Source organism: Anolis sagrei, chromosome 1 (assembly GCF_037176765.1).
Source record: "Anolis sagrei isolate rAnoSag1 chromosome 1, rAnoSag1.mat, whole genome shotgun sequence".
NCBI lineage: Eukaryota > Metazoa > Chordata > Lepidosauria > Squamata > Dactyloidae > Anolis > Anolis sagrei.
This window is the reverse complement of record NC_090021.1, coordinates 192,223,407-192,237,559: the sequence shown is the minus strand read 5'-3', so window position 1 is coordinate 192,237,559 and position 14,153 is coordinate 192,223,407. Positions and strand designations below refer to the sequence as shown.

General features: G+C 38.9%; 1 protein-coding gene across 3 annotated transcripts in view; it reads right to left on the bottom strand.

Annotated features, from left to right (window-relative positions):
* Nucleotides 1–14,153, bottom strand: part of GPR155 (G protein-coupled receptor 155) — a 42,798-nt gene that overhangs the window by 11,970 nt on the left and 16,675 nt on the right. For all 3 annotated transcript variants that reach the window (XM_060779330.2, XM_060779347.2, XM_060779338.2), the window contains exons 4-9: nt 11,688–11,853; nt 8,571–8,726; nt 6,863–6,946; nt 3,622–3,742; nt 1,383–1,467; nt 1,204–1,291 (exon numbers count right to left, since the gene is read on the bottom strand). In XM_060779330.2, the coding sequence (XP_060635313.2) occupies nt 1,204–1,291; nt 1,383–1,467; nt 3,622–3,742; nt 6,863–6,946; nt 8,571–8,726; nt 11,688–11,853 (700 nt within the window). The remainder of the gene's footprint in view (nt 1–1,203; nt 1,292–1,382; nt 1,468–3,621; nt 3,743–6,862; nt 6,947–8,570; nt 8,727–11,687; nt 11,854–14,153) is intronic.

Below are 14,153 nucleotides of genomic sequence, written 5' to 3'. Positions count from 1 at the left end.
ATCTTGAAGATGGAACTCCAGTCTGAACATATTTATGTCTCATATTACACCTTATATGCATAGCCTGAAGGTAATTTTAAACATGGTATTTTTAACAATTTTGTGCATGAAACAAAGTTTGTGTACATTGAATTATCAGAAGGCCAAGGTGCTATTATCTCAACATGTAGACAATTATGGATTTTGGAGAATTTCAGGATTCCAGATGAGGGATACTCAACCTGTACCAAGAAAGAGGCTGAAAAGTAAAGTTCAAATGCTAGGAAAATGCCATTCTATATAAGAAGAAAACACTTCAATCCTATATAAACAACTGAAGTGCATTAATTGCAAGTTCCAGTGTTGGTACTTTTCCTATAGATTTTCCTTCCCAAGCAAGCACACCTGACTTTATCTTCTGCAAAGTCCTTGGAAGCTGCAGCTGGATTTTTAAACACGCTGCTGTCTACATTTGAATATTTTACTCTATTTTGCTTGCTTTTATGGCAATGTGTAGCTTACTGATTTATAAATCTTAACATACCCAAGTGTTATCAGCCAAACTGAGAGCTGTGGTGTGCAAAAAAGCAAGCAACAATTAGTTTCTTAAGTATGTGCATATGTAAAACCCTGTTGCATAGGAAGGACATATTATGGCCTTTCAACAGCATCACTAGGTTCTTTACATGTCACAGGAGAGTTGTACAAGACAAGTGATGGGCACACCTTCCATCCTAGAGCAGCCCATGTTTCATTCCCATGCTAGCCTGGTTTAGCTTTATTAAAACCTTGCAGACGGCCAATTCTCTCACACCAGAAGTGACTTGTAGTTTCTCAAGTCGCTCCTGACACATAAAAATATATATTAAAACCTTATGTATTCATCTGCTACCCCTCCTCTGATTTCTCTAAACTGATAAATCAAATGTGGCAGTTGATATTATACTCAAAAATTCACAAACTGAAAAGATTATATCAACCTCACCACTCTACTGACATTCCCAAATTCTTACATGTTTGTAAAAGATCCGGATCTTAGAAAATTCTTTACATTTTGAGTTCAGAGACACAATGTCACTGTCATGACCTCGTTCTTTTCAAAATGCATTTAACACTTTCCTCATAACAGTGCAGATGTAATACATAGAAATATACACAGAAACAGCACGTAGGGTTCCAAAACAGTGATATGTAGAAAGACAACTTTCAGAGCAATATCCATACCTGGTAATTTCCATAAAAAAATGCTGAGTCAATATCATCAGTGTGGTTACCAGCTATTAGCAGGATTCCAACAAGAATTGCTGGGATGCTACAGTAAGTAAAAGACAACATAAACCATATCGAACATTAGTTTATCACTTCTTGCATGTTCTCTTAGTACAGAAACTCTGCAAACTTACCCCCAGCCAGCTATAATGATAAATCCAACAGGGATCTTTTTGGCTTCTCTTCTTTTCAAAAGTAGCAGAGACAGAGATAAGAGACCTAATGAAATAAATGGACATGTTTGGTTGACATCTTTTTTTTTTTTGAAAGCAAGTTTCCCCCCAAAATCCCTCATGCTTACTCAAATAAGATCGTACAGTAAGCATGCTGGCGATGTAAATAGCAGTGGTGATGGTGATGGGGCAACAGCAGTTGCCATATTTAGGATTTGCCAATTCATTCATCCAGCTCCATATTACCCATACTCTACAATGACAGTTCTCTGGAATTTCAAATAAGACTCTTCTCAGCCCTTTTACCCATGATTACGCCAGGGTCTTCTCCGTGTCATTTACTGTATGCGCTCTACTACTGAATAGTGGTTCTATCCTTATTGCAGAAACCCAGATTTCTGATATCTGCAATATATCCAGCCAGATGACAGAAAACCCAATTAAATAAAGAAGCTGGCAGCAAAGCAGCTAAGAGACAGAACCACAATTTATAAAATTACCAGTTTGTATCTCATTGCATCCATAAAGTCACTGGGAGGAGTCAATCTCTGTGGTAGCCCCTCGACTGTGGAACTCCCTCCCCAGTGATGTTTGATCAGCCCCCTCCCTTCTGACCTTCCGCAAGAGAGTGAAAACGTGGCTTTGTGACCAAGCTTTTAAAGAACTTGTGCAATAGATAGGCTTGGAACAACGTGCAATGACCATTGAAATGGCCCGGATTACGTTCGTGAATTACGTGCTCAACTCTAAATGTATTGTTTTTAAATGTTTTAATTATTTTAATGTACTTCTAAATTCTATTTTAATATTTATTTAAGTGTACATTGTATTTTAGAGCATTGAATTGTTGCTTGTATGTAAAGCCGTCTTGAGTCCCCTCCGGGGTGAGAAAGGCAGGGTAGAAATGTCATAAATAAACAAACAAACAAACAAACAAACAAACAAACAAACAAAATCATATACCAAACCTTTAACTCTGCCTCCCAACTGCCCTATTTTTCTACTGCCCAACTTTGACCTCTTCATAAACGGGAAATGTATATCAATTAGTAGTAACAAATTTACAATAGTAAAATGGTGGCACAATGCTTTCATCAGCACCATTTACGTCACCAGAGTACTTTGACGGATGGAACACAAAATATATTCGTTTGATTAAAATGTCTGATTTTCCCAAATTCCTATGTAAGTAAATATGCAATTAATTGAACATAGAGTTATAGCTAGTATTTTTTGCCAACTCTGATTCCACTGAAAAATGGCTTCCTGCTCCAAATTCAGCTATTAGGTGGTTTCAGATAAACTATTCCCAGAGTCTCTGGACCCTGGACATCACATGGCAGTCTTTTTTACAAGGATGCTTTAATCATTATGATTCTAATATATGGCAACTAACACGAGTTACACAAGATCACAAAATAACATATACAAAAGTATATTAGAACGTTTAGACCAGGCCTGGGCAAACTTCGGTCTTCCAAGTGTTTTGGACTTTAACTCGCAGAAATCCCAGCCAGCTTACCAACTATTAGGAAATTATGAGAGTTGAAGTTCAAAACACCTGGAGGGCTGAAGTTTGCATGTGCATGGTGTAGACCATGGAAAAATGATCTGGCATAAAAGAGATCTTAGGGCCTCAATTCTGAGGACAGGCTCGCCTAAGGCATATGGCATGATGGATGTTTAGTTTGATCTTTCAAAAGATATTTTTTAATTTTAAAAATAATACAGCCATTGTATTCGTGCAACATGAAATAATATTTTGTAACACTTTCATATGTTCAAAGTATGACCTAGCATAATACTTAAGCCAGTGGTTCTCAACCTGTGGGTCCCCAGGTGTTTTGGCCTACAACTCCCAGAAATCTCAGCCAGTTAATCAGCTCTTAGGATTTCTGAGAGTTGAAGGCCAAAACATCTGGGGATCCACAGATTGAGAACCACTGATTTAAGCAATCTTTTCTACTAAGTCATATTGCCAGCCATTCTGCAATGGAAAATGGGACTGATGGTGGAAGATAGAATGGTTTGCTCAAGGCCACCAAAATGGAAATAAACCAGATGGGCAGATATTAAAACCCAGAGATTTCCCTTTAGATTCTCTTTAAATAATTACTTTATTACACCAGTACTCACTGTACTTCATACAAAAAAAGAAAGCTTTCATTTATTATATGGGTACAAATGATTTCACACCTACCTGTCCACAAAAAAGTACTGTAAAGTGAACTGTACAGGAAAATGAAGACAAGAATTTGGAGAACCATGTTTCTCTTCTCAATTGTGAAATTCCAGGTTATCATTCCAACACAGGCTACAAACTAAAAAGAAGAAAATGTTAGTTTATGTTTATTTATATTTATTTTTTGTTCAATTGTGCTTAATTTACAACTTAATTTTAAAAGATTTTTACCTATTTAATTTTATCTATTTATTGATTTAATCCATTACATTTATATAAATTTCTATATGAACCAAAACAACATTACAAAGTGATGGAGCTGTCTTAGCCTGTGAGATGGAGCCATCCAGTAGAAATCTCCTTATCGTCAGACAAAATGACAAGGCAGAAGGTGGAGGCACCAATGACACCTGTATGGGACCTGAAAGTGATGAAGCTTTTGAGATCACTGTTGACACCTATGGACCAAGGAAGTCCAGAGTTAAACCAGCAGCTCTGAGATGGTGGATGGAATGGACATTTTTGTCAGCTCTTTGGTTTGTCGAAGACTTTCATGGCCGGAATCACTGGGTTGTTGTAGTTTTTTCGGGCTATACCATGGCCATATAGCCCGAAAAAACTACAACAACCCAGCTCTTTGGTTAGTGACTATCCAGGTACCCTCAAAACAGACTCGTACAGAGAGTCTTTAGGTAAGCTTCCCTGCAGTTTGAAAGCCTGGTAATGGTGGTACATTTAAACCACGTATAATTTGCCAAGGCAGAGGATGTATTTTGCATGGGAATGTCTGCTGGGAATCTTCCCTCCACATTCCAAGCAATTACTGAAGGAGGAGGCAGAGGTCGTAACAGCAAGAGAAACAGTGACTAAAGAGGAAGCCAAGGTTGGGGCGTCAGATAAGAGGACAGTCAGCCCAAGATCAAAGGTTTCAGATAGATGGCAAATAGTCAACAAATGGTGTCTGATGATTGTAAAACCAAAAGTAAGAAGTCAGGCACCGAGAGAAGAAGAAATTCTTACATGCTGCTGCTGTGGCAGACATAAAGGAACTGGGAATTTGCTGAGTTGTACCCATATATAGGACATGGAAAGTGGGCGGGGCTACTGCCAGCGAGTTTCAATAAGCTCTAGAAAGTTCAGAGTGGTATTCTGTGCAAGATAACCCCACGTGTGCAATTCATAGAGACCATGGAGAAGAATTGAGTGTACTCAATTGGGTGTACCCAACAAACAGGAATTTCCATCTACTCTTTCCTGAGTAGTCACCTGTGAATTCGCACATCCCCGCCCGACCTCCCCTCGAGTGTCATGCCCCGCCTTCTGGCTGCTTTGCGGCAGAAGAGAACTGGTGGCTAGCCCTGCCCATGGGCTATATATACTCGAGGGGGGTGGGCGGGGCTAGCTGGGGGCTAAAATGTCTATTTTATCTTCTAGAAGGTTCCGAAAGCTGTACTGCCTCGGCGATCAGTGCCTCGCGCATGCTCAGAGAAGCCCTCAAGTCAGGAGAGGAGAGAGAGAGAGAGACGGCGGCGAGAGGTTCAGCCCCCTGCCCTGCGTCGACACCGGAAGTCGAGCGAGCGCGGGGGGAGATAGGGCCTCGGCTTGCGGGTCTCCCGACATCAGCAGGATCGCTGCTTCCCTCTCATGTTGGGGAGGAGGCTGCGCTGGGCCAGGCAAGATGGCGGTCACTGGTCTTCCCGCCCTTTTTGAGGAGCTCTTCTCTTGGCTTCCAGCCGAGCTGCCATTTTGCTCCTTCTGCCTCTTTGCCTTCTTCTTGGCAGGCACCATGCCCTGCATCGACTTCTCGCCAGGTAAGACATCCGATGGCTTTGGGGGCCTAACGGAGGGTGGCGGCAGTAAGGCCCTCTCATAGAGGGCCGCTTTGAGGAGCGTCTCCCTGTTTTTGTGGGTTTGCGGTGTAAAGGCCGCACAAATCACACAGGGCTGTTTAAGATGCGCCTCTCCCAGGCAGGCGAGGCATAAATTGTGGCCGTCCGTGTCAGGGAGAATGTTGGGACACTCGGCGCATTTCTTAAAGGCAGTGGTCGTCATGCCAGCAACTGCTATCAATCAAAGGGAGATCCAAAAGAGTAGCCAAGTCCAGTCCGTAGTCAAGAGGGGGAGAAAGATACCTTGTTCAGTCCAAAGTCAAGCACGAGAATTCAGTCCAAAGATTAAGGTTCACTAGCTGATGCCTACAATCCGGCGGAAAAAAGAGAACTAGCTGGCTGGCCCAGCCTTGGGGTCTTATATACCCGAGTGGGGGGAAGGCGGGGCCATGAGGGGGATGGATTGCTTTTTGATTTCTAGAAGGTTCTGAAGCTGGCCTGCGCAGGCGCAGGAATACCATATGTGCGATTCACAGTTGACTACGACAGGAAACCCCATGTGTGCAATTCATAGAGACCATGGAGAAGAATTGAGTGTACTCAATTGGGTGTACCCAACAAACAGGAATTTCCATCTACTCTTTCTCACAACTTCAGATTCCACTCAGTTTCCCCTATCCCATTCCAATTCCCGGCTCTACGCCATTTCCTAACCAATTTTTTTTCAAAGACCCACAGAAGCTGCAGTGGGGATAAAAAGTTTGGGAATCCCTTGTCCAGGTGTTCTCAGATTTCTTTTGTTCCAGATAATGTACAGTCAGCATTTCACTAGAGTTAGGAGCACAGGACCTCAGTTAATAAAGAAATGTATATATATATATATTTTAATGTGAACACCTCCTGAAGAATTTCTGATTCATCCAGCATGACTCAAGGGTCAACTTCTGCTGGAAGCTTACCATAGGAGTTAGAAATGTTTTATCTCTACAACTCTCTGGGTTCTGCAACATGACTGGAGGGAGTTGACCAGAGTCACTCCAGATGTTTTGGATTTCAGCTCCCACAATTCCTAACAGCTGGTAAACTGGCTGAGATTTCTGGGAGCTGAAATCCAAAACACCTGGAGGAGCACAGTTTGAGAAACATTGCTCTAGAGGACCTAGAGATTCCGAGACATGACAATTTTGTTCAATTATGTGAATAATCAAATCTGCAGAAGTCAAAACCACAGAGGGATGATTATTCTTACTTCAATATTGATTTACATTCTTTCAACATGCATACTGGTCCTGAGTCAGGTACATATCTTCTTAGTTTTACCATGGTGACAGCAACATGGGTTTTTAAAGTTCCTACTTTCAAGGAATTTTAAAATAATTGTTTTTACAAGACCACACAATTACATATATATATATTGTGTTTGTACTGACCTGAGCAATTAGTAAGTTAGTTGTAAGCACATGAGGAAGTTGTTTGTACTTTTTACTTAAGATAATAATTCCAAGAGACCAGATCTGAAAAACAAATTGTAGATTAAGTTAAGGTTCCCTTGCCTCATGGAACCACAAAATGCTACATTTCCTTTATTTCTGTGGTATTCAAACTTTAAAGAAATGTTTCTTAAATCCACTTTTCTGCTAAGACAACTATTCATTAGTGTTTATCTTTCCAATGAATAAAGCCATAATTTCTCAGGTTATAGTTTAAAACGGATCTGTTGCTTGAATTAGTATTCTAATTTTTAGAAGCAAGTAGCCACTGAAATGTCAGGATTACTCTACAAAGATTCACTACCAGCGAATCAGGCTACTTCCTTAAGTCTACCTTTCTATTTGGATATAAGTTCAAGATTTGAGTACCAATTCCAATAATGAAATTATTTCATTCTGATACTTCCAAAACACAGAACAGTACTAAGTAGTAGTTTGTATTACGTATACATTATATCACATTACACTACAAGGCACAAACATATTTACTGTACAGTGAAAAAATATTACAAAGCAAAGGGGTAGGGGCTAAGGGATGGTGGTTGTGTGTTGTACTTTATTTTTTTACTAGAATTCCAAGATCCACCAGCCAAAGTCAAATGCAAAAGGTAAACACTATGCATTAAACAATTCTGAGTCCAGGAATTTGTCTTTAATTCCAAAAATGAACCAAATTCACCATCCTGCAATACAAAAACAAATTCCTCATTAAGCTTTCTTAACTGTAAGAGTATAATTCAAGATGAACAACATGAGATGGAACTGGGCCCCCAGAACAGGATCAAGGTATCAGTAAATATTACGGAGTCAAGAATCCTTTGTATTATAGATTTGGAAGAAGGCACAAGAACCATTTAATCCAACCTCCTGCCATGCACAGATACACAACCTTCTGCAAATCATGCAGCAATCTACCAGTAGATCTCAATCAATTTTCTCCCAGCCACTAACAAAAGATTATGTGGAGAGAGAGGTGATAGGCATGGCTAGAGCAGCATCTTTTACTCTGTTGTGTCTGCAAATGTGACAAATAGCAGACAAACTGAGCTTTCCTCTAAGTCCACATATGCATATTCCGCACACATAGTGCAGATAATTTTTTAAACAAAAAAAAATCCCCCATCCCCCTGAGAGGGAAACTAGAAAAGTGTGTATTACAATAAAATAAACACACTTAATACCACACTAGTTCACAGGATGAATCACTTAACACACACCGTTGGCAAAACCAGCATGTTTGTTTGATTACTTGCAAAAATGTTAAAAAATAATCTGGCAAAATAGAAAAAAATGTATTTGGCCGGTGTTATAAGTTTTCAAGAGAGACACTTCTATTCTTTATTGCCTTACAATTACAAATAAGATGGGACAAATGTATTGTTTACATTTATCACGTAGTTGGTATTAAAGACAACCTTTTAACCTCAAAAGGTTAAATTATTACAGAGATAAGATTGTTCAGTTCTGTTACTCTGTCTTTATTCTGAGAACTGGACAAAGCAGAATACTGCATTGTATTTTACTTGGAATTACATACCCAAGTGTGCAGCGGGGTTTGTTCCTAAGCGAATTCTATCAGATTTTTCCTACCTGTTCTTTTCTATACGCATGCACACAAAAAATGACATTCTGATCACTTAATACTCACCAAAGAGACAACACTGACAATGCTAATATCAAAACTAACATTCTGGATTGCTGATGCCAGTCTGTTTCGATCCATAGAAGGAATGGTTAACAGCCAAGCAGAAACATACATGATGGGAGCAGAAACAAAAGTGCTGATCACCATCCCAGAAGTTATCTGAAATCATAAAAAAGAACCCAATAATCCCACTGAAAAATTACTTCAGCAAGTAACAGTCCATAGCATTATTAGATGAACAATCCACAGATGAAGGTTTTAACACGTCTGCATTTTCTGTAGCAGTGGTTCTCAGCCTGTGGGTCCCCAGGTGTTTTGGCCTACAACTCCCAGAAATCCTAGCCAGTTTACCAGCTGTTAGGATTTTTGGGAGTTGAAGGCCAAAACATCTGGGGACCCACAGGTTGAGAACCATTGTTCTATAGCATTTTATTTCCTTCAACTTTTTCCCTTTTGGGCACAGCCTTTTTGTCCAGTCACATGAAGTAATCAGGAGTGTGGGATAAGGGTTGGTGGTAAAGTGACCCTCCGGATATTTAAAATTTCACCTCCCAGAGGCCCTGCCAACATGGACACTTTTGGAATTATACTTCTAGACATGGGGGGGGGGGATTCAAATGTTCTTTACAGTGGGCAACTTCATCTACAGGGTTTCAGTTCCTGAACTGATATTTTAAAAAACCCAGATGATCACACTTTGTATTATTAAATGGCAGTGACATATATACATATGCTTCAGCATGAGTGCATTCACATCACCATCATTTGCTAATTTAGGGTGTGACAATGCATGGTAGTTGGACATCATGGATCCAGATCCTACAGAGCCACAGGAGCCCCTATATTCTGATCAACTGTTGCCTCTTTGCTATTTCTTTTGAACAAAATCAAAATTATGTACAAAATCTGGCCTAGAAGACCTGATGCACATACAAACATGTTTTTCCCTCTCCAACTGTAGTGGGAATGGCCCTCACAATCTGTAGGCAGTACAGTCACTGGTTGCACAGACTATGGGAGTATGTGAAGCAACTCAAGAATATCCCAGTCTGGGGAAATTACCCAAAATAAATTCACATAACCATTTCCCTAATTGCTTTATGGGAAGGAAGGGAAAAATTTTGTCATGAGTTGCACCGATCATTAGTCTTCAGTTGGAGCCAAGATCCTTTCTATTTTGTTATCTTGCTGTTCTGTATTTTTGCTGTTATGTATTACCGGGCTTGGTCTCATGTAAGCCACCCCGAGTCCCCTTTGGGGAGATGGTGGCAGGGTATAAATAAAGATGATGATGATGATGATGATTATTTCTGGCCAGAAGAATGCCAATGGCGCAACATGATATACACAGAATGCTTAGAAGAATAAAAACAAACCCCAGAATGCCCATGGAAAGAGAAAGCAGCTGACAATTCCAAAGTTAACAGTATTTATTTCTCAAGCCTAATGAGCCATCAAATCTAATGCACACCTCTATTTTCAAAACCCTGAAACCCAAAAATGTATTTACCATATTACGCGAATCTAATGCACACCCTAATTTTGGGAAGGCAATTGAGTCAAAAAGGTGAGCATTAGATTCAAGTAAACACAATATTAATGTTACATGATTCTTAGTGTTCACAATGAAATAAATCTGTTTGTATTACTGTATGGCAATCTATCAGTCCCCTGGTGCACTTAGATTATAGTCTGATAACCACTGGAAAGAAGATTTAGGATATTGTGACATTGTTTAACCCTGACTGGATCTGGTTTTAACTGGCACGTGTAATCTGTTGTTTTAATGCAGGGGTCCACAAACTTTTAAACAGAGGGCCAGGTCACAGTCCCTCAAACTGTTGGACGGCTGGATTATAATTTGCAAAAAAAATGAATGAATTCCTATGCACGCTGCACATATCTTATTTGTAGTGTAAAAAACACTTAAAAACAATACAATAATTAAAATGAGGAACAATGTTAACAAATATAAACTTATTAGTATTTCAATGGGAAATGTGGGCCTACTTTTGGCTGATAAGATAGGATTGTTGTTGTTGTTATGTGCTTTCAAGTAGTTTCAGACTTAGGTTGACCCTGAGCGAGGGCCGGGTAAATGACCTTGGAGGGCTGCATCCGGCACCCGGGCCTTAGTTTGAGGACCCCTGTTTTAATGAATTGTTTTTAATGTTTTAATCTATTGTTGACTATTTATATGATGATGGCATCATATGGTGCTAGTGTGAGCCACCCTGAGTCCTCCTTCGGGGGGAGAGGGGTGGAGTAAAAGTGTATGTAATAATAAATAAATAAATAAATAAATAACCAGAACAATGTTAAAGCTTTGAGTGGTTACCTCAGCCATCTCATTAAAAGTTCCTTGAACATTCTGATATATTGAACATGAAAAGTTTACCACAGTATATCCTTAAATAAGCTATGTTTACAAAAAAGAGGAGTTACTATCACTGTGGGAAAATAACCAGGGAGGAGTGTGGGAGTGCAAAAACAGAATCTGAGCAGCTCTTCCCACAGAGAACTTTTTTGCCCCAAAGATCTCATGTAATCGGAAGTGCTTCAGCAAAGGGGAAAATTCAGAAAGCAATTCTCTTATTCTTATGGAGGAGTACCACCCTCCAACATTATGTTTCTCAAACATCTCAACTCTTGGCAGCAAAGCCAAAATTTTAATATTTGCAACTGATTTAAAAAATAGAAGATAAAGCTACAATAAAAAATGCATAAGCTTTACCAATACTTTTAAAAGTTTATGGCATATTGCCAAAATATGTTGCCCAAAACCTCTTAAATCAGCACACTTCCTTTTAGTACACGTCCTTCCTTTCTATATCTGTCTCTAGATCTCTGTGCATATTTGCTATTGAGAACATTAGCTTTTCTAGTTGAGGTTAATCTCCAAAGTTAGGCAGCAAAGCTACTCTTAAGATCTGTCTAAGCAAGGAGTAGGTGCTCTTAAGCAAAATGAAACCAATTTGTTTAACTTCAAGTTGGATTGTGTTCTTATTTTTCTAGAACACAGGAAGTCAGTATGCTGGCATCTCTTTGAAAAATTCATTTAAAATGTATACTCTAATTTCGCATTTGTTCAATCAAATGAATAGCTTTCAGGAGACATACAACTTCTACTTCCATGTTGAATTGTGTTGCAAATATAGCAACGCCAGGAGCTGCTGGAAAGACTCCATAAAGAAATGCATAGTTTGATAAGCTGGTATGGTTGACCAAGCTGTTGCTCTTGTCCAATAATTCTACCATTTCCCTGCATAGAAGTGGCATCAACAGTCTGAAAGAAAGAAAAGGGAGAATACAAATTACTCGATGGCAAAGTTCAATCAAGTTCAAGATACTGTCACAAGTTACATTTAAAAACTTTGTGAAAAGGACAGCAGGGGAGTGATTGTGGTAAAAAATCAACTAAATTGTTCTTTGAATATGCTGTAGCCCTAATCTAATGCAAATACATGCATTTAAGATCCACCATGATTAATGAGCTCAAGCCTGTAATAGAACAAGATGTGGCAAAAATTATTCATGCTCTGTAAAACTGTTTTTGGGAAAGAGGGCAATGAGTTCAAAATACAATATTTTAATTGAGGTACTCAGCAGAGTACATACTTCATTTTCTCCAGGAAGTCTATACCAGGATGGCCCCAGTTCTGCACACCTTTCATATGTAGGTAAATAATAAGCTTTATTTATAACCCACCCTATCTCCCTTGAAGGAACTTTGGACGGTTTCCAAACAAAAAAGGGGAAAACACTCAATGACATAATGAAAACAAACAAAGCATTTCTCTGCCATCAAGTGTTTATAAACTAGTGGGGGGGGGGGGGTGAGATTTTAAGGATGGTATTTTGAGGATTTTGGGATTTTTGGATGTAAAGTTTTTAATACATTTTAATATTTTAATGTTTGGATATTTTAATAACATGGTTCCAATTATTTTCCATTTTTATGTCTATGTTTGAATACATTTACATTGTTTTTAATTAGCATTGTTTTATCTTTATTGGTAGCCACCTTGAGTTGTATCAAGAGAAAGGTGGGATAAAAATAATAAATAAATAAATAAGCCAAGGCCAACTGAACTTTCTAATCACACATATTTGCAATGATTGCAAATACACATACAAACTTCCCTCAAAAAAGTCTCTGTTGGGAGAAGAAGGCTTCCAATGTTAAGCAGCTGTCTTCTCTTACATATGACAGCTCTGGCTATCTTATTTTGTTTTATTTACAGCATTTTTACCCCGCCCTTTTCAACCTCCCCCCGGGGGGGGGGGACGGGACTCAGAGCGCCTAACAAAGGCAGCAGTTCGATGCCCCAAATCAATTACACAGTCTAAAACCATAAATACATACAGTTAAAACAATAGCAATTAATTATAACCAAATTATCATAATAGTCATTAAATTAAAAACAATACTCAGGCCACAAACTCATTGATAAAGCTACAATAGCCACAGTTTCCTTCTTGCTACCAGTATGCAACCGGTGTACTAACCCTGTCTAGAACACACACAAAATCTGACTTTATTCTAGAAACCTCAACCCAACCATTATCCCTCTTTCTTCTGGCAGCATGAACTCACTTCTATCATAACACTAATATCTTTATAAAACCAGCTAACCCCTAGTTCTTTTTTCCTTAAGTTAGAAATAAATTGCATTACATTCCAAGAAATAGAGAAGCCCAAAGCCTTTTTATACTTTGGACTGCGTATGTGTTCACTACTTGCCCATATGCTGCGCACTAATATTTAAACAGATGGTTTGAAACTGGAAGCACACAATGAGCATGCACTGGAAGCCAAGGCCAACTGAACTTTCTAAGCACACATATTTGCAATGATTGCAAATACACATACAAACTTCCGTCAAAAAAGTCAGTGTTTGTTGCATATATGATAGATATATGAAACACATCTAATCTAAGAGGCCCTCAACATAAACAGTTACGCTATTTTTATTTGTTAAATATGTCCCTCTCCCTCCTTCAACTCAAATGCCTGAGACATTCTTCAGTTTGTCTAAACAGAAATAAAAATGACCCAATTCTGAAAGAGGAGGGATTATCATAGTTATTCACTACTATTGTATATGGGACATTGTGTATGGGACATATACAATGGGCTTCTTCTATCAGTGAAATAGATATGGATGGCAAATCAAATTAATTCCAGCATCTTCTCCAAAGGACTGGAAATCCTTCAGAGCATCTCTGGTGAAAAACACCAGTTTCAGACATGAGAGTCTACTTGTGCAATTTAGGAGCTTTAGATATTTTTTTAAATACCTTTAAATCATGGATCATTAATAATGATGTACCTTTGCTTCTTTTGTTGCTAGAATTTTTGCAAAACAACAACAGTATAGCCTACCTTTTATCATGCAATCCACAGCTATTTTTATAACAGAGTTGCCTCTCCATATTTCTGGGTTTCACTTTTGCAGTTTTAATTACTCCAGGATTTGATTAATATATCCCTAGGAATCTCTAGGTCTTCCAGTGCCACTCTACGGTCAACCTCCTCATGTTGGAGGACCTAAAGATTCCTAGAGAGGTGTTTCCTAAGGTTGA